At 39.2% G+C, this 25,917-nt stretch overlaps 4 protein-coding genes and 1 long non-coding RNA gene across 15 annotated transcripts in view; 4 read left to right on the top strand and 1 right to left on the bottom strand.

Moving 5' to 3' along the window:
* The first annotated feature begins 49 nt into the window (after positions 1-49).
* snrnp70 (small nuclear ribonucleoprotein 70 (U1)) lies at positions 50-7,901 on the top strand. Of its 2 annotated transcripts, none has more exons than XM_055193965.2 (10): positions 50-254; positions 747-900; positions 1,053-1,115; positions 1,469-1,523; positions 1,606-1,670; positions 1,766-1,828; positions 1,917-1,998; positions 6,072-6,173; positions 6,716-6,815; positions 6,900-7,901. In XM_055193965.2, exons 2-10 carry the CDS (start codon positions 754-756, stop codon positions 7,690-7,692), a joined length of 1,470 nt encoding a protein of 489 aa, XP_055049940.2. In that variant the 5' UTR covers positions 50-254; positions 747-753; the 3' UTR covers positions 7,693-7,901. The 2 variants fall into 2 exon arrangements, with proteins under 2 accessions (XP_055049940.2, XP_055049941.2); XM_055193966.2 differs by having other exon boundaries at positions 50-266.
* Positions 7,902-8,504: 603 nt separating this feature from the next.
* lin7b (lin-7 homolog B (C. elegans)) lies at positions 8,505-12,736 on the top strand. Its single transcript, XM_055193974.2, has 6 exons — positions 8,505-8,775; positions 9,461-9,579; positions 11,337-11,408; positions 11,496-11,705; positions 11,790-11,953; positions 12,073-12,736. Exons 1-6 carry the CDS (start codon positions 8,700-8,702, stop codon positions 12,092-12,094), a joined length of 663 nt encoding a protein of 220 aa, XP_055049949.1. The 5' UTR covers positions 8,505-8,699; the 3' UTR covers positions 12,095-12,736.
* A 425-nt stretch (positions 12,737-13,161) lies between these two features.
* Positions 13,162-17,910, top strand: saxo3 (stabilizer of axonemal microtubules 3). The gene is made up of 5 exons (XM_073857280.1): positions 13,162-13,338; positions 15,154-15,339; positions 15,604-15,714; positions 16,067-16,155; positions 17,389-17,910. Exons 1-5 carry the CDS (start codon positions 13,246-13,248, stop codon positions 17,738-17,740), a joined length of 831 nt encoding a protein of 276 aa, XP_073713381.1. The 5' UTR covers positions 13,162-13,245; the 3' UTR covers positions 17,741-17,910.
* A 1,525-nt stretch (positions 17,911-19,435) lies between these two features.
* On the bottom strand, positions 19,436-22,706 carry LOC129436076 (uncharacterized). Its single transcript, XR_008641723.2, has 3 exons — positions 22,370-22,706; positions 22,013-22,160; positions 19,436-19,572 (listed from the first exon to the last, which is right to left on the bottom strand). It is a non-coding gene; the product is annotated as an uncharacterized lncRNA (long non-coding RNA).
* The window catches only part of kcnc3a (potassium voltage-gated channel, Shaw-related subfamily, member 3a), a 60,727-nt gene continuing 54,379 nt past the window's right edge, over positions 19,570-25,917 (top strand). For all 10 annotated transcript variants that reach the window (XR_012359238.1, XM_055193955.2, XM_055193957.2 and 7 more), the window contains exons 1-2: positions 19,570-20,427; positions 24,582-25,266. Coding sequence is in view for 9 of the 10 variants with exons in the window: in XM_055193955.2 (XP_055049930.2) it covers positions 20,366-20,427; positions 24,582-25,266 (747 nt within the window). In the remaining variant the exon portion in view is untranslated. The remainder of the gene's footprint in view (positions 20,428-24,581; positions 25,267-25,917) is intronic.

Here is a 25,917-nt window from a genome sequence, read left to right as displayed (position 1 = left end):
ACCCCTGTCGTGAAGTGTCGCTATTCAAGCAAAGTGTCGTAAAGCACTGGTTTGCGTTACAGCCTCGCGCCATTTTAAGAAAGGATCAACTCGTTCTCCGTGACGAGAATACACGTTGTGCATAGCGTGGACAGGAATACATTTAAACTACTAGAAGGATTTTGTAAATACATGCACGAAGAGTTCCAAAGGCACGCGCAGAGGGGTTTGGGCTAAAATTGGAGTTCTCCGTCAGAAGTGAATGAGACGCTGAGGTAACGTGAGACGTAAGGCCGCGCGGTGCATAAATCTGATTTCACGCATTGCTCAATTTCTGTTGATCCTAACCAGGATTTACTTTAGGTTTATATATGTGGGTTCATATATTTGTTCATCAATTTGCAACAGTTGTGTAAAGTGTTTACCTGATTTAGTTTATAAGTTGAGATTTGGCACAGTGAAAAGAGTCTGTAGTCTAATTTGAATATAGGGTGATGTTAGCACGCAGCTAACAGCGTTAGCTGGGACTGATCGTATTACCAAAAGCTAGTTTATAGGGGTTTCTTTTTACATATTAATCGAACGAGTTGTACAGTACGCCACATTTTAAGTTAAACTGCACGTGGGGTAGATTTTAACAAGGTAGTTTACTTCTCTTGTAGATGGTCTTAAAGTAAGTTAGCAGAAATCTTTTCAACCACCTTAACTTTACAGATTGCGCTGGAATGTTGTTGAAGGAAAACCAATCGATGTTGTTTTTTTAATAGGTGAACAATGACTCAGTTTCTCCCCCCGAACCTGCTGGCATTGTTTGCCCCGCGGGATCCGATACCGTTCCTGCCTCAACTGGAGAAACTTCCCCATGAGAAACATCACAACCAACCGTACTGCGGAATTGCTCCGTTCATCCGGCATTTTGAGGTACGTAGAAACATTGATTTAAATGTATTTGTGCTTAAGTGCTATTTAAGAACTGAAAAAATTAAGGACAGATATTTTCTAGCAATTCTAAACAGATTTGACCATTTTCGATATTGTGTTTTGGTTGTAATATCATTTTGATTGTTTTTCAGGACCCCAGAGATGCCCCACCACCCACAAGAGCAGAGACACGCGATGAAAGGATGGAAAGAAAGGTGAGAAAGCAATACAGATCCTTTGAGCTTGTATGGGGAAAGGACTGGTTATTTTGTAATGGTGTTATGTAGAATTTTGCTAGTGCACTTTGAACCCTTTGAAGTGCTTCTAACATGTTTTCTTGTATTAGCATTTTTTTATCAGACTCCTATTAAAATGTCAACAAACCAGTATTTCTGAAAGGCCTGAGGCTGGAATAAAGTAGATTAGAAGTGAAAGTATTTGATAAACATTTAATACGGTTAATATCATTATCTGCTTTACATTTGAGTTCCTAAATTATACACCCTTATCTTGTTAAGGCATTAATAAAATTCATGTTTGTAACACATTACTCCTATTTGAATTCCAGAGAAGGGAGAAGATGGAAAGGAGGCAAGGTCTGGTGGAAACCGAACTTAAGCTATGTAAGTATTGGAGTCACTAACAACTGAGTTGCTATATATTTAGTTATTAATGTCTTTTTGACCTTTTTGTGTTTTTCTGCAGGGGACCCACACAATGATGCTAATGCACAGGGAGATGCATTTAAGACCTTGTTTGTGGCTCGAGTCGTAAGTATTTTTTGTATATTAAATTTTTTGGGTAGTAATTCAAAATATTGAGATCTGTCTGTAAGCATTAAATGTTCTGTGTTTCTTTTATGCAGAATTATGACACCACAGAATCCAAGCTGCGTCGTGAGTTTGAAGTCTATGGTCCTATCAAACGGGTATGTTTTGTTAGGCATTTTTCATGCATACTTCTCCTGTCCATTTCTATTACACAGTCTCATCTTTGTACTTCTCTGAATGAATTAGATCTACATCGTGTACAACAAGAAAACCGGAAAACCCAGAGGCTACGCTTTTATCGAATACGAACACGAGAGAGACATGCATTGTGAGTAACTAAGACAACATTTTTATTTTTACAAGGTAAAAATGGTTTGGAAACACTACACCTTTTATAGTATCTGTTAGCAGATTAAAGTTGTCCAAGAGCATTTTTTTCTTCTACCATACAAACTTACTCAAATAATTTTTATTAACATTAGTGGTTACAAGTGTGTCCACAGTCCATCTTTTTCATTTTTCTTCAGTGACTACAAATAGGTCACAGTTTAACACGGTGTCCAATAAATGAAGTTGTATGTGACAGCATGTAACTCCATAAGTTTCTGAACTTCATTTGTGCTTGTGTGTGTGGATGACAGCCTGTCAATCCTATCCATGTCTGTGTGTTGTATATTCCTGTTTTTTTACCCCTGTGTGTGTATGTGTTGCATCTGGCATAAGTGTGATGGTGCTGCACATTGTGTAAGGAAGTTGGGGGGAGGAGCGAAGTGTGGCTGTGCGTTAGCCCAACATACATTCTGATGAATGTTGCCACTCTATGGCATCTCTATAATATTTAGGCAGTGTGACATAGCAGAGTGTGTTTCCGGCTGGAGCGGTGATGGTAAGCTAAAGGCTAAGGCCATCTCTAGTGAAAAGGTGACCTGTTTACTACACACCTGTTCATGTTTGGAGCACAAAAAAAAAACATTATTTGATATAAAAGCTTTATTCAAACCTCAGTTCAAGAAGGGCTTTCATGACTGAAGTGTTGCAGAGCGAGTCAATGCTATTTATTAATTATATGTTGTTCTCATTGCTACTGCAGCCGCCTATCTCTGATGGCTATTGGCCAGAGCTGGCTTGCAGATCATGATGATGGTTTTGATACATCTACACCCTACTACCACAGCTCAGTATATGGTTGGTATGATGGGTTTGTATGATGGGTAAGATTTCTTTACACCCTCATCTAATTTTAGGTTGATAGGCGACCCAAATCATTTTTCATCTACCGCAACTTAGGGCCAAGTTACAGGGCTGCCAGTTGTCATTGAACGTGGACAGTCTTCGTGAGTTTGAGCCTGTAATTAATCTTTTCTATTAAAGCCATAGTAATGATACTAGTGAGATTGTGCACTGCAATTCAGACTTAACTTGGATTGTAAAGTGCATGTTTGCAAATGTGGCTCCTGTGAAATTGAATTTGGCAATATACTTGTGTATTGCAGACAGTGTTGTGCATTTACAGAGTTCTGGGAGCAAAATAGATGGATAATCTTCATTTGTATGCGAAACTCCTCCCACCAAAAATGTAGTGGTAAATTTTGAATCCGGTTGACATCATAACTTCCGGGTCCAAACGCTTCTATGAGATGCCTTAAGCAAACAACAAACTATATTAATATACACTTGTGGTGTGGTGTTCATCTACCAAAAATTTATGATTTTTAGATGGCCAGAAAGTAATACAGTTTTTAGGAATTATTAAAGTATTGATTTCTAGAATGGCATTAGCTTGGAGAATGTAGTTTAAACCACAATTTTATAAAAATATAGCTTAAATTTGTCTCATTACTAAATTTTGTAAGTCATTGTTTAGTGTCTTGGGGCGCACCAGCACTATCCAAACCGTTTGGTTTGGTTAATCGCACCGTGGCGGGCTTGCAGAGGTGGGTTCGAGCATGGAACGCGCAATGTGATCGCAAATCACGCCTGAGCGAGACTCAAAAGGAAAGACGTCAATTGCACAACCACTCACTTTCGTTTGGCTTCGTAAAAACCTTCTGATTCACGCAGCAGGGTTACGCGAGTGTCTGAGCTGCACGCGTGACAGACCAACTAAGCAATATGACGGCATGTGAGAGGGCTATGTGTCATCACCCACTAAACGATTCCGAATAAAAACACTGACTTAACATTACGATGGGTTCCTGCTTTGTTCAAAACAATCGCATCCTAATGACGAAAGTGTGCCCAGGCTCGGATCGATAAAAGTACAGTGTGAGTGCATGCTTCAGGGGAATAGGAAGAGAGGACAATCGCGCTGGGGCACGGTTTGGATAGGGTAAGTGAAGCGAGTGGATGCTTGGACCCGGAAATGGTATTTTTACATAGTCAAGCGAATATGGTCTTGCATGCATGATGTCATCAGTTACTGATGTCGGACATGCATGGACTAAGGTCGAGTCATGGTATCAAATATACAGTAACACTGTTTCTAAGTTAAAATAATTGGAATTGGCTTTAATAGAATGGGTTAACCAAGGCTTTGAATATTAAAAAAACATTCCAATAACACAATTCCGTGATGTAAAATCGTTTCCCCATACTTAACAGCTCCGTTCAGTTTTAGAAGTCCTTTATTCGGCATTTAAATCCACAGGAGTAACGTTACATTCTATCAGTTAGCTTTCCGTTTAATTAAACATCCCTTTATTAGGATCAGCTTAATGGAAGTAACCTTTCCAAGTCCCACATCCAAACTTTTTTCCTAGGGTACAACTCGGGTAGGCTCCCAAACATTACATTTGCACCCAAAAAGCAACCTAATTGGACTCTACCGTTTTCATGGTTAACATCCTTTAAATAGTATAAACATTAATAATAGTTTCATGACAAATGAAAGCAGATTTTTTTCAGAGGGTATGGGTGAGAGGGTGGTTGGTAAGGCCCTCTGTTAACTGACAGCAGTTAAATAAAGCTGAGGGTGGTTGGTAAGGCCCTCTTGTTGGATAAATAAGCTGAGGGTGGTTGGTAAGGCCCTCTAGTTGAGTTCTGGTGGTCTGAGGGTTGTTGGTAAGGCCCTCTGGTTGAGACGTTAGTACAGGTGTATGTAAAAGAACTTGAGGGTTCGTTGGTAAGACCCTCGTGGTTGGTTTCAACTGGACTTCATGTGCAGACCAGAGTAGCTTCGTGGATTTCATCAAATTGGATCCCTTGGTTCAAGGTTGCCCAAGTTTGTATTTTTTCCGAGTATCCAATTTACTGAGAGACATTTTAATTCGAGGCAGCTGGATTCGCCAGGCGACGTTTTCGTGGGGGTTTTCCATCAAGGAAGTCCATCCTTGGCCAGGTGTTTATGGTAAGATAGCATCTTCAGGTAATGTGGTAAAATTAAGGTAATGATAAAACACTTCAGGGCTTAGACTGTAGAAGAGATACTCAAGGATATTTGCCAGTCTTGTCTTAACGTCTTCCTTAAATAAATTGCTAGAAGTACAGGTTTTCTAGCAACAGTAAAAGTTTGAAGTAAAACTATGAAGTTATTTTTTCCTTTTTGTATTGTAATGTGTGTGAATGGTCCTTTACTGCGCTGTGTAATGCTCCGAAAGTTTGTATGAATGTGAATGTCTGTCTGAGTGGGACTGGAGAATGGAGCGGGTGGGTGGCTCCTAGCATAAATGATTCACTAAGTGCCTTTTTTTTAAATAATTATTTTGATTTGTGGATCACATGCACAATTTCAAGATGACATTGATACAAGGTTTAATTACCATATGTGCAAGGACTGCGCTTGTTTTGATGATCCATGACCCACTGGTAAAAGTACTTTTTCTTTTTTTTCCTACATTGGATAACAGCATTCCAGTGCATTTTTCACCATATATAATTTGTAATGGTTAGAGTTTATTAGTGCCACTTGTTAAACTAACTATCTCAGCCTTGGCATACTTGTGTAAAATGATGTCTGGAGTATATGCAAGTGGATTTGCATAAAACAAGCATTTGTTGTTGTTTTGCTAAATTTGAACTTCGTCTTGAATGCAGTCTTATTACAGCATTTTTGCTGTAAATCCATGCAAAGTTATAGGTAAGCGAGAATATAAAGTTGTTTTAGTTGTAAATGTAACTCAACAATACTGCACCCCAGCCAAAATGAATTGGGATTTTTTTTTTTTTATTAAACTGATGGCAACCTTGTCTCAGTCCTGATATGTTATCCATTCTGAGGTAAGCGTGTACCTTCAAATGGTTTTAAATGTTTTGAATGGAGTTCGTCCGAAGTTCAAGGTATGTAGCAGGCAATACTGTTGTGTGTGTGTTTTGTTTCTCATTGTCCTCCGTTTTTTCTCCCATTCTTTTTTCCTTCATCCCTCCATCTCTACTTCTCTATTGCTCATCTATCAATTTCTATAGCTGCCTACAAGCATGCAGATGGTAAAAAGATAGATGGACGTCGAGTACTTGTTGATGTTGAAAGAGGACGAACAGTCAAAGGATGGCGACCCCGTCGACTCGGTGAGCTCTTCCTTTTATGTATAGGTTGCTTAAATGCAGGTGCATGATCTCTGAAAGCCAATGTTGACATTTGATATCACCTAAACAAACACGCCCCTACCCCAATAGAATTTGGACCTTCTTTTGATAGACCCGCCCCACAGATGCACAACCCAGGCATCGATGTCGTTTAGTAGACATGCACCTTACTTCTAAATGGCTACATGTGTTTTGGTAGTCAGCCCGACTCCCTTTTCCAAAGCGTTTTCAGAAATCGTGCATTCCGTTTTTAATGTTTATTGTCAAGGTGGTATAAAGTCCAAAATTCTTGTAAAAAGTCTTGTGATGTCTGGAAAAAAGATGTGCACGCATGTATTTGGAAAAACGTTGTAGTACTTGATTGTAATAACTAGTATTTAAACTAGTTTTTTTAAAAAGATTTCTCATTTGCTCCCATCTTAGAACTTATTTGTCACTGATCCATCTCCCTGCTGTCTATTTATAGTAAGTATCAGTGGCTTGAAAAGTGCAACAGTTTTTTCATAACATTATTTGCTGTTCAGGTGGAGGTCTTGGTGGTACAAGAAGAGGTGGAGCAGATGTCAACATCAAGCATTCTGGCAGAGATGACACATCCCGCTATGATGACAGACCAATTGGAAGGTATGTTTGGATTGTTTCATATGCAAATATTTTTTTTATAGTTTTGGAATCACAAGCTGATCCGTGTTTTCTGTCACCCTGCAGTGATCGCGACCGGGATCGTGGTGAACGAAGGGAGCGCAGCCGTGACCGAGACAAGGAACGCGAACGAAGGCGCACTCGTTCTCGAGAAAGACGCAGGCATACCAGGTCTCGTGAGCGTGAGAGGGTCCCTGCTGTTCCAGGAGAGGAAAGTGGGGTCCCCAGCCGACGTCGAGACAGAGAAAGGGAGAGAGGTGCTGCTGGGGACAGTCGAGAGAGGAGTAGGGACCGGGATAGAGAGCGAGACCGCAAGAGAAGAAGCAGAAGCAGGGACAGAAAGAGAGAGAGGGAGAGAGGGAAGGGTGCAGATGGAGGTGAAGGCGTTGGCGGGCTAGCTGATGGCGTTGTTCCAGAAGGCGGAGAAAGGGGCATGGAGGACGCCTTGGGTGGTGAACCAGGACGGGGTGAAGAAGGGGTGCCAGAGGGGGAGGAGAGGGGACGAGGTGACCGAGACAAAGACAGGGAGAGAGACAGAGACCGAAAGCGCAGTCACAGGGATAAAGACAGAGACCGGGATCGGGATAGAAGGCGAGACCGGGACAGAGATCGGGAACATAAGCGTGACCGTGGCGATCGGGACCGTGGGGAACGAAGGGAAGATAGACACGTGTCCTCCTCGGGTGATAAAGAGGGTTTGGGCAATGGTGGTGAAGAAGGTGAGGAACGAGTTCCACCACAATCAGAGGAAGGTTCACAGGATGGGATGATGATGGATCAGGATTCCATGCAGTCAGGAGAGGGCTATGCCTCCAATGAGAATGGGTACAGGCTGGAGGCACAGGGGGATGAGTACTAAAAATGTGCCAGAGAAGTGTGTATGATCCAGTTGTAATGTTTATTTGATTCATAAATATTCTCCACCATTATTTAATTCCTCCTCCAGCCTTGCTTACACTTTGTGCACAGTGTGTGTGAGTTATACTGTACCACAAAAAACTATTACTGACTTTGTGTCTCCCTGCATAGAAGCATCCTTTTGTTAAAATAAAAGATAATGTAGCTGTACTGTGAGCTTTTTTATTTTGTACCCAATTGAATTGAACTTTTCATAATTCACTAACTAGCCATAAAATGCATTTAATATTACTGTCCTCCATCAGTTAGGTGATTGAACTGCTGGTAAGAAATCTCTTGAGTATTTTATTACAGAGATTATTCAGTAAGGGATGGGTAATTGTCAAATGATTGTTTAGTACTGTGTTGTCCATTTTCATAGCCATATGTTGACTACAGGAGTAACTTCTTGGTATAAACAATCTATACAATGTTTTTGTATTTGTCTTTCCCCATTTCTTTGCAAACACATTTTTTTACTTTGTAAATTTGTTTTATATTGGTCCAGACTGTGACTCTTGTAAATTCAACGGTGATCCCTAAATTTTCTTTAGTTGTAAGTGTAAAAGTTGACAGAAGTGTGGTTTTAAAATAGGAATGTTTGCGATGGGTTCATGAAAATTGCTCTTACTTTAATTTTTTTCTTTTTTTTTTTTTGGAGCCCATTTCTCTGGTTGTTTTGCTTTTCATTCTTTGAATAAATGTTTTTATTGCTAAAGTTTGACTGCTTCGTTCTTCACCTCTATTGACTGATAGCGCCTCTGACGTAGATCATTGCGTCATTCAGTACGAGGCAGGCTGCCCGGCGCAAGTGGTCAGACTGAAACGGCTGTGCTGTTGCTATTTAGCTGCGTATTACGGGTTTTTACAATCTGTTCATGCAACAAATAGTTCATAGTTCTCTATATTGATAATATTATTAAGTAGCGTTGAGAACCGTCTATTCATTCACTGCAGCAAACGGTCTAAATGATGTCATCGTATTACCATACGGGGAAAGATGTGGACATGGCGGCGATGACAGAACCGCTCTGCTTAGAAAGAGGTAATTTATCTAGCTTTGTTTCTTACATCCCAAAACGGGAATTATTAGATCCATGTCATGGCGGATGGTTTTAGTGACTGGGTAAATGGATGCACTGTTTTCTTTTTAATAAATCCGTGGATCTGGTCTGTCGATAATATGAATGGATGGGGTGTCATCTAGGGGGCGCTCCCACGTTTATTTGTGTTACATTGCATTAAAGAAACACGATTGTTTGTTTGCGCAAACAATTGTTATTGTGTAAGTCGTACACCGTATATGAGCAGTAAATAAATATAACTTACTTAAAATTCTCATCCTCCTTTTTATGCTTTTATTTCTTGGGAGTCGATGTGATTCGTGCGATGTGTCTGGCATTGTGTTAGCAACCTATAAAGGTCATGGTGCGTTCAACCCCTGGAACATACATCGTTATAAAAATATAGCCTAATGCTTCTGCCAAATGCATGAATTTAAAGGATTTACCAAGCGTGTGCTTTAATGAACTCTATTTGAATCTTTAAATCTTTGATTTAGATGTTTTTTTACATAAGACTGCAGTCAGGTAATGGCAACGACATAGTATCGCCTGCAGAATATAATACTCAATTCCATGCAACAAGCTTCAAGCACATTGTCCCATAGGCCTACCTTATTTTTTAATTGTAAAATTATTTTTTTTTTCATTTTTTCATATATTATTTAGATGTATGCAGAGTGATAGAATTGTTGGATCGCCTGCAAAGAAGTGGAGAACTTCCCCCTCCTAAACTCCAGGCTCTGCAGAGAGTATTACAGAGCAAATTCTGTGCTGCCATCAGAGAGGTAAAGTCTATTCAAATATATAGCAATGTGGGTAAACAAAACAGCTTGGCTAGGCGTTTACTAATCAAATTATATAATAATTGGTTGCCTTGTTGTTTTAATGTGATCTCCAGGCAACACACAAACTCATAATGTTGAATGCACTATTTGCTTTGCCAAATCTGGACGTTAGCTGATTCTGTGCTTTGTTTTGACATTGTCAGGTTCTGCAAATAAATGTGATCTCAAAACCATTTTTGTTTTTAAAAACTAATCCTTTACTTGTGCTGATTTCACAGAACACAAATAGAAAGTAAATAGCCAGGTATAGACACGTGTGGAAATGCAAAGATTTCACCATTAATCCCTCTCCACCCATGTATGGGCTAACTGTGCTGCACTGAATGACTCACTTAACCATCTCCATTAAAAACATTTCACAAAAGCCCACATACTTCTTGACTGGCAGAAATGTTGTCTCTTCACTTATGCACAAGAATGAAATAAATATTGAACCCTATTGAGAGTCTTTACTAATGTGATCTTGTATTTGTATTACTGAAATGTATTGTTATTAAAAGAAAAAGTTCATCCTCCTTTCTCCTACACAGTCTTTACCCTCCCTCCTGAAAACACTATAATAACTTTCATTATTACGTGGCTCTCTGGAATACTTAAAGGACAAGTTCGGTATTTTACACTTAAAGCCCTGTTTTCAGATTGTTTATGATAAAATAGAACAGTTTTGACTGAAATTTGGACATATGATGCTGGCCCGAGAATTTTCGGGTGTTTGTTCTATCACCTCCCACCTCTACAATGGGTGTATAGGTGCACTGGAACAATCCTTCCTAAAATGCATTCAACTTTCGTTTACAAAGACGTGAAACTCACCGAGTGGTCAGGGGTCTTCACTGATATGCTCACACAAAAATCACTGCAAAAGATGCTTTCCGACAGGTGTTTTAGCATTCGTTGTAAACTTGTGGACCTATTTTTTCCAAACGCCTCACACCCGTATATTCTTCCGTTGAGAGCTTGAATAATAGACACTCCAGCCCAGTTGGTGGCGATATTCCGACTTTGCCAATTGCAAGAATACAAAGAAAGTTCCCGGCGCGGAGTAATACCGTACCTAACAGCACATCTAATACAAGTCAACGAGTTGGACAAAAACTACGATAAAACCTGTTGGAAAGCATCTTTTGCAGCGATTTTTGTGTGAGCATATCAGTGAACACCCCTGACAACTCGGTGAGTTTCACGTCTTTATAAACGAAAGTTTAATGCATTTTAGCAAGGATTGTTCCTGTGCACCTATACACCCGTTGTGGAGGTGGGAGGTGATGCAAGAAACACCCAAAAATTCTCGGGCCAGCATCATATGTCCAAATTTCAGTCAAAACCGTTCTATTTCATCATAAACAATCTAAAATCAGGGCTTTAAGTGTAAAATACCAAACTTGTCCTTTAATTCTGATTGGTCAATCGTGGTATACTGTAGTTATTTATTCTGTAAAGTTAATGTGTTTTATACCCTATTTATAGTAACAATAACATATTTAAATTTTCACAAAAGCCTTATTTAATAAGGTATGTACTAAAGTTTAAAAATGTTACTGGTATTGGAGCATATGCAATGACATGCAAAGCAGTATGATATATAATAATGTTTATTAATATTATTAATGCAAGTTATTATAAAGTGTTTCAAACCTACACACAACTAATGTTTCCACATCATGTAGCTGAAATTTCATGGCTCTTCTTTACTTTAGGTGTACGAGCAACTTTATGACACATTGGACATTGTAGGTGGGCCAGATGTGCGAGCACAAGCCACTGCCAAGGCAACACCGTCACAACCTGCCATGACAAACACTCAAGCGGGAAGCACACAACTATTTCATTTCACACACTTTCACTTTTTTCCCCAGGCCACAGTAGCAGCATTCGCAGCCAGTGAGGGCCACGCGCACCCAAGAGTGGTGGAACTTCCTAAGACAGATGAGGGACTTGGTTTTAATATCATGGGGGGAAAAGAACAAAATTCTCCCATCTACATCTCCAGGGTCATCCCGGGTGGCGTTGCTGACCGGCAAGGAGGTCTGAAGAGAGGAGATCAGCTGCTGTCTGTTAATGGAGTGGTACGTCTCTGTTTTTAATTTTATAATTTAGCTTTGCAACATTTGCTCATGCTTTAATATCTCCTTTATTGTGTCTTTGTGTAGAGTGTAGAGGGAGAGCATCATGAGAAAGCCGTTGAGCTGCTAAAGGCAGCACAGGGTTCAGTGAAGCTAGTGGTGCGTTACACCCCTAAAGTCCTTGAGGAGATGGAAGCCAGGTTTGAGAAGATGAGAAGTGCCAGGAGACGACAGCAGCATACCAGCTACTCGTGAGCTACTCGTTTTTTCTATATCTTATCTTTTTATCTTATCTACCTTCAGTCCTGGTGAAATGCTAGCTACATGCATAGTTTGAGGACCACTTTTTGACATTTGTTCTTCTACGCAGGTCTTTGGAGTCCAGGGGTTAACCAATCTTACCTGCAGACTGGTCTGCTGATCCATTCTCCCAGCTTTTCTGTAGGATGACAGAAGACCAAGAGGAGATCTGTGTAGACTACCCTTAGATATGTTATTTATTTGTTAGTGGAATGATCTGGAAAATGTAGACCTCAAATATATTATCGAAATTATATGAAAGTCTGCATTGTGCATCTGGTCCGTCTGAGTAAAAATTTCTGTATTATTCTTATGTGGAACCTGCACCCTGTGATATGCTGAGAAGGAGGGGTTATGTGTCTGTGAGCACAGAAGAGAGCAATGTAGGAAGTTATCTTTTATCGTAGGATGTTGTTAATTAACTAAATGGTTCCTTCTTAGACCACTGTTTATTCATTCAGTCTTTTTTTATTTGTGTTGTATCTATGCATCCCATAAGTATTCATTTGTTGTATGCTATCTGTGAACTACGTCAAGAGTACAGAAACACTGTTAATACAAACTTGCTCTGTACTTAACACACCATGCTCAAATAGGTTGTATGAATGTTGTCATAAAAGTGTGTTAGTATGAGTGACTGTGTTCTGTCAATCATAGTTACTGTGTTCAATGCTTTCATTTTTGCTTTTTATTTATATATTTATTCATACATTAAAACCAACTATTTCATGTAATATTGTGTTGAGTTAATTCATGGGGACTGTTAATAAAAAAAATGCTTTTGTGTATTATGTGCTATCCCTTATGAAAATTAACCATGGTTTTACTATACAGTTAGTTAGGGGGCATGCACACCAAAGCTTTTACCAAATAACCATGGCTTTGCTGACGGTAATCAATACACCAAAAAAACATATTGTTTACCACAATAAAACCATGGTTCATTTAATTTAAGGTAGAGGATATATATTCTAAAAACTTTTTACACTGCTTGAAAGCGAAGAACGATTGTTGCATCTAAATAATTACAATTTAAAAAAGAAATTGTTGCTAACTGCCTCTAAAAGATTTAAAGCTGTACCCCTTGTGTCTGTTCATGGTGTTTGTTGTGACGTTGTGCAGTCATGCCTGAACGCGCTCGCGTTTCCATAGCAGCGTATACTCATAAACTAGGAAGACTTTCTAGCCACATTTTCGTAAACAGGTTCCATTGTTTTGGTCATTTTCATTTTTTCGACTAAAGATGAGTAAACAGGAACGTAATATAGGACGAACCAGCACAAACATTGGACATGTATATACCCCACCTCTGCCGTTTAATTTCAACACATGCAAGGTAGGCAAGTGCAAAGACACGTTTGGTTTACCCGCTGTCGACAAATTACTCTGTTGTGAGTTTATTAAATACATTAACACTAAGCTTAAGAAGGAATATGGCTGTGGTCGCGTGTGGTGCTGTGCTGGAAACTTGCATTTAACCATGGAAATGATGTTGTTGTGACAAAAAATATCTCAAATAAATAAAAACGCGTTACATTCTAGCATCTTCAAAGTACGTTAGCCACCATTCGCACTTTGTCATTTATGCATCTTACTGACGTCTCACCATTTTGGGCAATTTTGAAGAAAGTTTAATATATTCTGGCTGGCTTCTTTTATGGCTGCTTTTCCTTCATTATTTGGTCCTCGTTATCAATAAAATAAAATACATTTAAAGAGACTCATATGTTGTAGACAGTTTTCTACAGTGGTCCCCAAGCCTTTTCACTTCTAGTTGAAAGGACCCCTCAACAGAGAGGGAGAAAGAAGAGAAGTGCATTGTGTTATGCTAGTAGCGGTGTCTGTAAGTCAAAATGTTTTGTCAAATTTTTAATAATTTTAATAAAGGCCCCCTTGGAAATCTGCTGAGGCCCCCCTGTGGGCCCCGACCCCCTGGTTGGGAAGCACTGGTCTGACATGCACCTTCAGAAGAATAGATCACAAAGTGTTTTAAAGCGTTTGATTTTACCTCAAAACTTTCTATACATTAGAATAAACTCTGATATGTTTTTTAATTGAAATCAGAACCATTATATTTGACCATATTCAAAGTTGCCACCCTTGGCATTTTATCAAGCAGCTTTTTGGTTGAGTGATCAAAAGTAATTTTACAGTTTTTTGCGGACGCTGGGACACATTTCTCAATACTTAGGTCACTTTTGCAAAACTCTTGACACAGTTCTCCTATCAAACTTTCAGCTTGGCAAAGCAGTTCATTTCACATTCAAAATGCACTACAAATACCAAAACACTTTATTCAGGTCTCAAATCAACTCATTCTTTCAGAACACTAGCAAAGGTTGACAGCTGAGAAACACACTTTGTCACCCACAAAACAATGACCTAAAACACACTAACAACATGTAGCATTATACAATGTTTTCTCTGTTTATAATTCACTGCAATATATGTTACTGGAATGAATCAGACATGATGCAGAATTCTTCAATATTTTATGTAGTTTATTTTTTTCCACTGCATAATTCCAAAATGAAAGAATTTGTAAACACACCATCCACTGATACAGATACAATAGTAATGCTAATCTACTCGGCTGTGGACAGCTGTGGCTGGTCCAATTGTCCAATTGTTTTTATAGCATTTAATTTTAATATTTAAAATTTATTGCATTAAAATATTACTTTAGAAATGTAGTAAATTGCTGTCTTATTCAGTTTTGTATTATGTTATTGTTTTGAACATAAGTTTAACAGTTTTGAAAACAGTATGTAAACATGTGCAAATTGGCTTGTATGTATAAAGAGTTTTGGCAGTTGTTGTGTCTAAGTGAAAAAAGAATTCATGAAATTTGAGAGATGTAGTCATTGAATGCATTTTGTGCCAAAGCAATGATAATTGATCCTCAGTGTAGCCCAGATAGACTTCTGTTGTGCTCACTGTGTGAAGAGTTTTGCAGAAGTGACCTAGGTATTGAGAAATGTGTCCTAGCGTTTGTAAAAAATCTGTAATCACTCAACCATACGATCAAAAGATCTTTTTAAAGTGTTTGATATTCCTTTTTTGTTGCCTAGTATAGTGTTGTGCTGTAATACATTATCCATTGTCGAAACAGTACTGACTATAGATACTTTCAATCTTGTTGCTGGCCCAGAATGCTCCTCTACCACCTGTCCTCTGCCGGCAGAACAAAGTACCTGTATCTGCTCAATTCACTCTCACCTCACGGTCTACACATGACAGAAAACCATTAACTGGACCACTGCACAATGAAATCTATTCTAAAGCCCCTCCACACTGGACAACACATTTCCTCAATGAGCTGGCACACAGGCTAAGACTGTGTGTGTGTGTGTGTGTGTGTGTGTGTGTGTGTGTGTGTGTGTGTGTGTGTGTGTGTGTGTGTGTGTGTGTGTGTGTGTGTGTGTGTGTGCGTGTGCGTGTGCGTGTGATGTGTGTGTGCGCTCGTACGTGTGTGTGTGTGTGTGTGTGTGTGTGTGTGTGTGTGTGTATGAAAAGGTTATCTTTGGGGAACATATTTTTTATCCAAAGATCTTGTTTGGACCTGTATGTTTGAGATGTGTGTGTTGGTTTGCAGCTAAGAGACCATGTAACAGTGAGGGTTGTCCCTAAACCCATCAGTGAAATGCAGGACAGCTACAGAGGTCAACCAGCACAGTGTGAATCTCTCAATGGACATTATAGCATGATGCAGGTGAGATTTAAAGGCTGAGCATTGAAGACACAAATTAGATGTTGTTCTGTTGAATTTAATATCTGTGGTTTGATTATGTACATGTACACCTTTATAAAAGGTCTGGCTGGATTATAAACTAAGTTACATAAATAAAATAAAATGTATGTTAAGGGAACGTTTTACACTATAGACCACTGATTGGAGCATTTTACATCTACATTCATTAAAAAAGGCTAATTCATCTAAAACATCTTAATTGATGGCTGTTATAGTCGCCAGAACCAATCAGGCGCTAAGCAGACAGCAGTTTTATATCCACCAGAGCTTCTAGGCTAATGATATGACTCATACCTCTCTTGATTTGAATCAGGCACTATACAGACAGCTGAATAAGACTCAGTCGCTTGTGCAGGAGCCAATCTGTAGCACAACCAAGACCGACTTTAAGCACTTTAACAGGTAACACTCTACACCACCAGAGGGCAGTGTGAATGCACGAATGATCTGAGATCAGAAGTGGTGGCATCTGAAAAAAAAGTGATGACAGACAGAGATCAAAGGGTTTGCAGATCTGATCCAATCTCTAAATGTAAGTGCAGAGTAATGCACTACTTGAGTAATCAGCTTTGCGATCCCACTTGAGTGCAACACCCAGAACTTACAGCAGCAATGAAAATCTGTGATCTGGCATGTAGTGAATTATTTTTTAAAGTTGTATGCCTTGTTTTTGGTGCAGCATTTATGACTGTGTATCTCTACAGGTGCCAACCATTTGTGCCACTGCATTAAAATCCAGGCTAAAGCCTCCTCATCTAATTTTTAGATTGGGAGCATCAACATTTCATTTCATTCAGTGATTTCACTCTTCCATATATGTCATTACTCAGTCAGTATTAAAGATATCAAATATATTTTCACAGAATGTTCTTTATATTATGTAGGATGATTTTATATAGAAAACCGTCATTTAAGTTATTTAACAAAAGTCCTTTAATGGTCAGTTTTACATACCAAGGTCATATCAATATCATAAAGTCCTTTCATCTATCTTCGGATCTGTTGCATGGAGATCTTTAAAAAGATGATTCATTTTTCATATTTTCCTGGTACAGAAGGATTAAAATAATTTAGTGAAGCGCAGCTCATGTCACCTTCTGGCCTGGTCTCTTGAACCTTGTCAGCTCTTGATTGGTGGGTCACACTGATGGCAGCAAGGTCGCAAACACATATTGACGCTCATTTACACACCCTTTTTATAGCATGTTTATGTGTGACAGTATATAAGAGATAGGAAATGTTTTTTTATTGTTTGGTGCACCTGTGCTGACTTTACATGAACACAGAATGTAAAGAGCACTTAAATGTGCTTCCGGTCTTTTAGCTGGTAAGTTGTTCTTTATCGAGAGAGCAGTGGTTTTTCATGCGTAAAGAAGTTCCTGTGCTAAGGAATCTAGAGCTTTAGTCTTAGTGGACCGTTCCCCAAAGTGTTTCTATTGACTAAGTGATATGTGAGCTAAGTGAATGGTCACCATAGTGATAAGCAAAAAGATAATGGATCCACTAGAACCACTAGAATGTTACTGGTATGTATTAATATTCTGCCTCATTATTCTGCATCATTTTCTTTCCTACTAAATTATTTACATTTTCTCTTTTATAACCATTGATAAGTTTTATTTTATTTGAATTCAGGTCAAATTTGACTCATTTCTCTGTAATGGATGAAACTACCTTTAATGGAAGCCTTACCAAGAGTGGAGCCCACAGTCGACTTCCTGCTCACAAAGCTCCATCCACTTTATCATGTCAGCCTCGACTGCCTTGCCCATATCTGCCTTTGCCTTACAGGGGTAAAAGTACTGTGTATGTGGATAGTTTTAAGGCACCTGTGCCTCCACCATTACCTACACCTAATATTGCACAAGGTGTGGTGAAACTGCAAGAAAGGGGTAGTAGAGATCCATTACAGGACATTCTAAGTGTCCCCAAAATGTATAGTACAGAGAATCAGATATATGGAAAAAACAAAATGTCTATGGTGTAGGGAAATACACAAAATAGGGTAAAATGGTTTGGTTTGATAAAAAATGTGAGAAAATATAAATGCCTAAATGTAAACGCTTCATAAAATAGATCTGAAATGTTTTCATCAATTTTGTTTATTGTCTTCTTTTGTCACTCATACGGTCAGCAATAAATGGAGAATAAAAAGAAGTTAAGAGTGATTGGCTGAGACATTATTGATTTATTGATCTTCAATATGTGTGTGTATGTGTTTGTATAGGCCTATATATATTCTTTAGCATTCTTGTGTGTGCGCCTGTATGTTTGTGCATTCATTTACATGAAAATCTTTAGCAGCTACATTTTATAGAAAATTGCATGATGATTACAGGAAGCTTGCTGAAAAAAATCTGCAAGTAAAGAGGGAAGACCAGGGAGAGAGTGAGAGACAGAAATATCGCTGAGGAGATGCTTGGCTGCCTACCAAGACAACCCACAAAGGTTGCATAGTATTGTATGCTCAACCACTAGCCTACACCACAATCCGGTGACTGGATAAAAGCCTGAAGTAAAGCTGAGAGAGTGATGGTGGGGAAAAAAGAAAGATGATTTGGCAGAATATTTCAAATTAGTCTGAATTTCATCCCCTCGTCAGTTTCCTCCACCCACTTGGTCTCTCGACATCTTGCACTCTTCCCCCAGCTTTGCCTCCGGCTATGTGCCAGAGAGAGAGAATATGGCTGATTTCAGGCCATATATGGAAGTTGGATGGATAAAAAAATGAGGAACAGGTGAAGGAAAAGAGTTTGATAAGGAGACAAGATTCACCTATTAAAAGTTCATCTTAAAGCATACAACATAGTATGACAAAAAGGTTAATAGCTAAAGGTTTGTCATTCTGCACAATTCTGCATACAGTATATGAAGAGTTTCGTTGCAAAACGAGATAACTCCGTTTTTAACATTTTTGTCACAACATGTTTATTATTATGTTATCATATTATTATTTTGTTTTAATGTGCTTCTTAGCTGTATTTTTTAAGTTATGATGGTTTCAATCAAAACAAACCAACTGCAGTTCAATTGATATTAGAATGCACAACCAAAAAACGGGATTTCTGAAAAATTAAAAAAAAGGAGTTATCTCGTTTTGCAACGAAACTCTTCATATAGACTTGGTCCGGTGCCTGTCTATCACACATAACCACATAACTGCATCAGAGTCACAGTTTTGGGAAATCCAAAGCACTCACTCTTAAAATGGCTGGGTTATTTTGACCCATAATGGGTAAATATTGGACAGAACACATGCTGGGTAAAAATGACCCAATGTTGGGTTGATGTTATGCAACCATGGAGTATTATAACCCAGCAATTGGGTTAAAACAACCCAGCATTGGGTCAATTTTAACCCAGCGGTGTGTTCTGTCCAATATTTACCCATTATGGGTAAAAAATAACCCAACAATTTTTAGAGTGCTGCAAACACCAAAAAACTTGCAAGCATAATATTTGCATAATTCCACTCTCTTCATAATTTTTTAATAATCCAAATAAAACATTTTGAACAACCAAATTACACTAGGGTCTGCACCAATGACAGAAATTACCACAATTTCATTTTTGCTGAAAATGTCTAAATTATTTTAAATTAAGTATTGTAATATTCAATAATATAATATAATATAATTAAAATAATATACATTATTTTTTGAGTATTCTACTTACCTAATGGGTTTAAATGAACGTAAATAAAATAAGTAGACATCCTGACAATAGCGACAGGTTTCTCTACTTGGCATATAGATGGTTAAAAGACACAGGGTGGGGTTTGGGGAGGGGGCACCAGCTGCCACCTTTCCCTTTAAAGAGCTAAAGGGAGGGAAAACACAGAGGGATCGCGTGTCATCATTAGATTAAGGACTAAATTGTTTGGAAATGCTGATTTTATCTAAAGAAAAACATCAGGGGAAATAAACGGAACGGATGAAATTGGACACAGAGTCTAAGAACATTTCAACATGCTGTTTGTTCGGCATTAATAATTTCAAACAGGCGCCCGAGCCTGCCGCTTACGTTAACTGTCTGTCACACTGGACAACGCGAACAGGTGAAGATACGCAAGAAAGGATGCTGAAACTGAGAAGAAAGGGATGGACTGCTAAAAGAGCAAATGTATGAAGATTAGAGAGAGAGAGAGAGAGAGAGAGAGAGAGAGGTGTTTCCCCGCTGCACGTTTCCTTCGGCTGGATGGACTGTTTCGTTTAGGGAATAAGAAGTAATTGATTAACATAAGCTTTATTATAGACTTAAATGCAAATATATCAGGGAAAGAACCTGGAAGGATGACAGTACCACCTGTATATTACGGGAATATGTATTGAAGGGACCAGGGAGGCACATAGGCGAGGTATAACATATATGTAGCTTATATTTTTTGGAAGCTTGTGTCTTTTATATACCAAAGGAACGAACTGTAGCACAGTGACGTTGCGATGTTTTGCTAGGTGCTGTAGCACGGAAATATTACATTATTCATAAACTGTAGCCAGTTATTAAAAATAAATCTTCTGCGCAGTCATTCGGACCACACGCCGACAGGACCACTGCTTTCCTCAGAAAACAAACTACATTTCACCTTAACATTTGTGCTATTTGCGTGTTCATGTGTGTGTGTTCAGTAACACACGCACTGCCCGCACGCGAACAGAGCCAGACCCACAACGAGTAAGTATTTCATATAGGTGTTTGTCTTGTGTTAGTGTCGTGATCTCGTGTACAAGTGTTATTGTATTCTTTGTATGCGGGCCTGTACTCTCTGCCAGACTCAACAAGTAGTCTGCTCTACTTTGTTATCCACACTTTTCAAAATGTGTTTTGTAAAACTAAAATGTAAGTGCATGCTGTTTTGCTCTTTTTCCTCGGTAAGCCCAACACATTTCTGGACGAAAGTCTCCACCCATTCACATATGGTATACCACCTTGAAAGGTCAATGAGTATGTGTGTGTGTGTGTGTGTGTGTGTGTTTTTTTTTTTGCTGAGTTAGCATGAATGCCTGTCTGCCTCCCCACCCACCCTATGCAGCTATCAAATGTAAACAGTACTATTTTAATGTTTACTGCTCTTTAATGGGAACTCCGGTCCGGTCCCTTTTACTGCATTTCTTGTAGATAAGTCACAATATTTGGGATAAGCCTAAATAAAACTAAGAGTGCGTTCTCCCTATTGAAGACTTTAATACACATCACAAACACCAGTTACACTTTTTAGTTTGTTTCATGTTTTCTCAGTCTCTGGCCCCTCCCTTTCTCCCCCTTCACTTACCAACATCCTACAGTGTATGTGCACTACTGTATCCTTTATTACACCACTTTATTATCCTTTGAATCCTCAAATGTAAATTTTATCTTACAGTGTGACCTTAACTAGTGACCTGAAATGACCCCCTTTTCACCTTCTGTTTTTTTATCTCTCTCTTTTTGTCACTACACTCCATTCTTTCCGATTGCTAAGAATAGTTTCCATCAAGTTCATGTGTGGTTTGGCTTAACACAATTATATCCCATCCCTCTCCGGCTTCATTCCCTGAGTACTTAATGGGGTACTATAAAGGGATGGTAATTAACCGGAGAGGGCACTTTTATTAATTAGGTTTTAACAAGAGCTGAGACGACGGGGTTTGGGTGGGGGGGAGTGGGGTTATAACTATCTTAAAAATACTGGTAGTGCCTGCTATAAGAAGAATGTATAGTCTTCTAAGCCCCCTTACCTCTATCGCTTTTGAAAAACCTTTCTGTTCTCAGCAATCAGAGCTGTGATTAGTTTTAAAGCAAGGCCCGACTGATGACCTTCAGAGTATTGTGTGTGCATGTTTTCCACCGCATGTTATTTTTATGTTGTAATAACACAGCATAAATGCAAGTAATTAATTCAATTTTTTGTGAAAGTGTCTATTTATGTGTGCACACGCGCGTCCTTGTGCTGTTAATATGTTCTGTCTTTCATTTTCTCCTTCCTTAGTGACGCCAATATGAGCAATTCAGCCAAAAGTCACTTGGTGCCCACAAATAAGAGAGAGAGAGAGGAGAAAGAGGGAGGGATTGAAAAAGCCAAAACCAATCACTGACTCAGGCAGTCTGGTTGAGGCTAAGAAATTAGCTTCTTAATTCATCAAAATCAGTGATTGAATTGAACCTGTGAAGTGATATCAATGATATCAGTTAATTAAAAGGGTGTATGACCAAAACGGGCCACACACTGGCATGCAAAACATCAACTAAAGAACAGATGGTTTGCATAAGGCATCCCTACCTCAGACATGAAGAAAAGCCAGAAGAGGAGGGGGTACTGCAGTATTTTGTGGCATGCAGTTCCCCGATATATCCTCTAGGTGGCCTATGAGCACCACTGAGCATCAACTGCAGTGGGATACCAAGTAGAGAAATCTAAAGATCCTACACTGCACCAGACAGAGAGAAAGAGAGAGAGAGATAGAGTGAAGGTACAATGCAGACACACTACAGCATACAGTATGATGCAAGAGTAAGTAGCATACTTAATACAGGTTCAGTTCTTTACTATAAAGATAGTGCATGTATATATCTCATCTCTATTGCATTGTTTAATAATATTTAAATATTCAGTTAATGCAGGCAATGCTACTGTTACCTTTACTGCAGTCATTCCAGTGCATCTTCAGTCACAATCTCCTCAGTTCTCTCGATTTTCCTCTCTGTCGGCTCCTGGTCGTCTATAGTACTGTAGTCTTTTATAGGCGTATCTGTCCTTACAACCAACCCCCATCCCAATAGACATACACACTTATACTTCCCCCTACACACACACACACACACTGATTTCCCTTTTTAGTGGGAGCCTTTTTGCCCTGTCAGCACACCTTGTGATTCATTTTCCTGCTTTTTTCACAATTTTTTTACTCATCGTGTTGTATCTTTACTCCCGTTGTATTACATATAATTATTTTTGGTTACCAAAAACTGTCATGTATACAAACCTCACAAAACCTGGAATACCAAACTATCATTTTTAGGTCACAGTTATTTATTTTTCTTTTTTTTATATAAATATAATTTAAGTTTTAACATGTTTTTACACAGTGCACAATATTGTCTTGTTTTATATCCAACAAAATGTTTCTGTGTAAATGGCAGCAGTGCTTGTAGAGCATTATAAGTCAGTTCATAGCTTGAATTGGTGAGAGAAAACACCTGCGCTGTCCGTGGTGCTGAAAGGAGAAAGCAGCCTCAACAGTCTTTATTTAGAGACTGAATTCATTTACCTTATGTTATGTGATTCAGCACTTACTCTCACACGCTCTTGAGATCTTTGTTGTGTTTAAAGTTATTCACAGAAACAGACGGACAATAATGTGAGGAGAAACGAAGTGACAGAAGATAGTAATGATGTGATGAAGCAAGGACTACCAAATTTGCCCCATGCTTGTTTTGGCCCCGATGAGAAGACTTTTTTTTAACAAAAGTAGTTACTGTAATATTTTATTTTTTTCCATTTTTATTTTCTGAATCTAAACATATTTAAACAATTTTATAGGACAGACCAAATAAATAAATAAATAAATAGTTATAGCTTTGCACAGCAGTATAAAGAACAAGCGGTACAGCTAAACAAGAGGAGTTGATGAGCCAGGACGGTAGATTTATTTGCTTCATTAAAGCTAAAGAGTAAAACCGTTCAGTTGTCCAGCACTGTTTCTAATGCAGTGGTAATGCAGCTGTGTGTATATGTATGCGTGTAGAGTCACTACTACAGTAGTATATAGTTGTTTAGATGAACACAATCTTTATTAATAGACACTTTTTAAAATCGCATACTCCAACAATCAAGACGTATTGGCTTTGACACAAAGGGTTAATACTGTACATATACTGACTAGTCTGCATAACATTAGCACTGCACACACACAGAGAGAGAGAGAGAGAGTGAATGTGTAAGAGTTAATGCTCTGCAGTCTTTTCTCCCTATTTTGTGAAGCTCAGCAAATAATCGTTCTGCCTTTAGCTTTTCTCGCTCTTCCTCCCACCCTTCCTCTCTCTCGTTTTGCTCCTCTCCCTCTTTCTATTGGACACACCGAGAGCATGATGTGTGTGTGTGTGTGGCGGTGGGGGTCTGTGAAGCATTCAGTCATTTTCATCTCCCATCGCTGTAATTGAGAAGAGTATTTTAGTCAATTGAGGGGACATGGGAGCAGAGTGATGGCATGGGATGGTAGAGATGAGCAGACAGTGCAGAGGAAGAGGAGGAGGGGTCCCCTTCTTTGTAAGGGAAACCTTTTTATTATGTAACACTGAATGTACATTAAACTCCTTTACTAAAGATGCTCAACCATGTGTGTTCGTGTGAATGAGTGTTTAGTTCATAATCCTGTATCAACAACTGATTATGTACAGTATATTTTCACATAATTCTTAAAAAAATTAACCTATTTAAAAATTAACCAAATAAGACCAAAAAACCACAAGTACCATTCTTACCATGGTTTTACAAATGGTAATCAATTTCAGTACAAAAAAAATCAATGCCTACTACACATTTACTGTAATAAAACCATGGTTAATTTCGTAAAGGGAGTTTGGAAGTGTTAAACTTGATATTGAGTTATTTCAGTTTAATTTCATTAGTGGCCAACTTCCAGCCTGATCGGGATAGTCACAGAATTTTTTGCTAATTTTTCCGTGGCACTCTCACGGATCTCCGCATTTTCTCTGCTACAACTTCATAGCACATAAACACATTTAATTACTACTAATATTTGCTGTACAAACTAATGTGACAGGTAACCAACTTGATGGTGTATAAAAATATGAACATCACTAAATATCTCCTCTTTTCCCCTGCGCAGGCTCCTCCCACCCCCCTCCCTTCTCGGTTCTCTCTCCTCCTCTCCCACCCCCTGCTCCTCTATGCTCAGTTCGGTGTGTGTCTCCACTTTCAAAGGGCGCAAGGGTGGGAACAAGTCGTCCAGCAAAGCATGTTACAGCGCAGACATGACTTGTCCGTCAGAGAGCGACAAAATTGTGATAAACTGCGGGGGGGTTCGGCACGAGACGTACCGCAGCACCCTGAAGACGCTGCCCGGCACGCGCTTGTCTTGGCTCACCGAGCCAGACGCGTTCAGTAACTTTGACTATGACCCCAAATCCGACGAGTTTTTCTTCGACCGTCACCCCAACACTTTCGCATTCATCCTGAACTATTACCGCACGGGAAAGTTGCACTGTCCCAATGATGTGTGCGGTCCTCTGTTCGAGGAGGAGCTCGCTTTTTGGGGCATCGATGAGACGGACGTGGAGGCTTGCTGCTGGATGAACTACAGACAGCATCGGGACGCCGAGGAAGCGCTGGACAGTTTCGAGACACCCGAACCGGAACTGCCGGAGGACGACCCGGCCCTGACCGGTGGCGCGGACGGGGACCTGAAGAGGTTGTGTCTGCAGGAGGATGGACGACACCCTAGCTGGTGGAGTATATGGCAACCCCGAATCTGGGCGCTCTTTGAGGATCCATACTCCTCGAAATACGCCAGGGTGAGTGTGTTGCTATTCAGCCACTTATTCAACAACTTTAATAAATCTTTTGCTTCCTGTAGCTCAATAGGTAGCGCATTGCTTGCTCTGTGCAAAGGTATTGGGTTCGATCCCATAGCCTTCTGATAAAATGTATAGACTGAAGTCACTCTTAATAAGAAAGATCTAACAAAATTATGTATATGTAAATGTCAATGTCACGTTTAGAGTTCAACTTTGATTGTAGTGCAACCCTGTGATACCTGTTTTATTACTAATTTGAGCTAAATTGATACAGTAGAGCATTGCTTTTGCACCGCAGAGGTCATGGGTTCAATCTCCAGGGATCACTGATAAAATTTATAGCTTGAATGCACTGTAAGTCACTCTGAATAAAAGCGTCTGCCAAATACATTAATGTAAAGTTTAGTAAGGAGCCTATTTTAAGGGATGGACAGGGTTTATTGGCAGGGTAATGAACTCATGAGGTGTACTAGTTGATGGTCAGGACTTTCCTGGTAGGCAAAACTCCCGGAAATTCTTACATGTAGTTGATAAGTGTTGTGTGACCACTGACCAGTAGCTACGTTTGGAAAGAATATAACTTCTTGTCTTTCTAAATTGCAGTTGTCATACATTATTTGCTGTTTAACAGTAGTCCTGTACGCAGCA

The sequence above is a fragment of the Misgurnus anguillicaudatus genome, chromosome 19 (genome assembly GCF_027580225.2).
Source record: "Misgurnus anguillicaudatus chromosome 19, ASM2758022v2, whole genome shotgun sequence".
Lineage (NCBI taxonomy): Eukaryota > Metazoa > Chordata > Actinopteri > Cypriniformes > Cobitidae > Misgurnus > Misgurnus anguillicaudatus.
This window is presented reverse-complemented; position numbering and strand designations above follow the sequence as displayed.

What these genes read in the sequence shown, in the direction of transcription:
- snrnp70 (XM_055193965.2), top strand. Translation starts at nt 754, where the DNA reads ATGACTCAGTTTCTCCCCCCGAACCTGCTGGCATTGTTTGCCCCGCGG. An exon ending in ATGAAAGGATGGAAAGAAAG is followed by an intron (nt 1,116 to 1,468) that starts GTGAGAAAGCAA and finishes TTTGAATTCCAG; the next exon opens with AGAAGGGAGAAGATGGAAAG. An exon ending in CCTTGTTTGTGGCTCGAGTC is followed by an intron (nt 1,671 to 1,765) that starts GTAAGTATTTTT and finishes TCTTTTATGCAG; the next exon opens with AATTATGACACCACAGAATC.
- lin7b (XM_055193974.2), top strand. Translation starts at nt 8,700, where the DNA reads ATGATGTCATCGTATTACCATACGGGGAAAGATGTGGACATGGCGGCG. An exon ending in ACCGCTCTGCTTAGAAAGAG is followed by an intron (nt 8,776 to 9,460) that starts GTAATTTATCTA and finishes TATATTATTTAG; the next exon opens with ATGTATGCAGAGTGATAGAA. An exon ending in CAGCAGCATACCAGCTACTC is followed by an intron (nt 11,954 to 12,072) that starts GTGAGCTACTCG and finishes TCTTCTACGCAG; the next exon opens with GTCTTTGGAGTCCAGGGGTT.
- saxo3 (XM_073857280.1), top strand. Translation starts at nt 13,246, where the DNA reads ATGAGTAAACAGGAACGTAATATAGGACGAACCAGCACAAACATTGGA. An exon ending in AGCTGGCACACAGGCTAAGA is followed by an intron (nt 15,340 to 15,603) that starts CTGTGTGTGTGT and finishes TTGCAGCTAAGA; the next exon opens with GACCATGTAACAGTGAGGGT. An exon ending in GACTTTAAGCACTTTAACAG is followed by an intron (nt 16,156 to 17,388) that starts GTAACACTCTAC and finishes ATTTGAATTCAG; the next exon opens with GTCAAATTTGACTCATTTCT.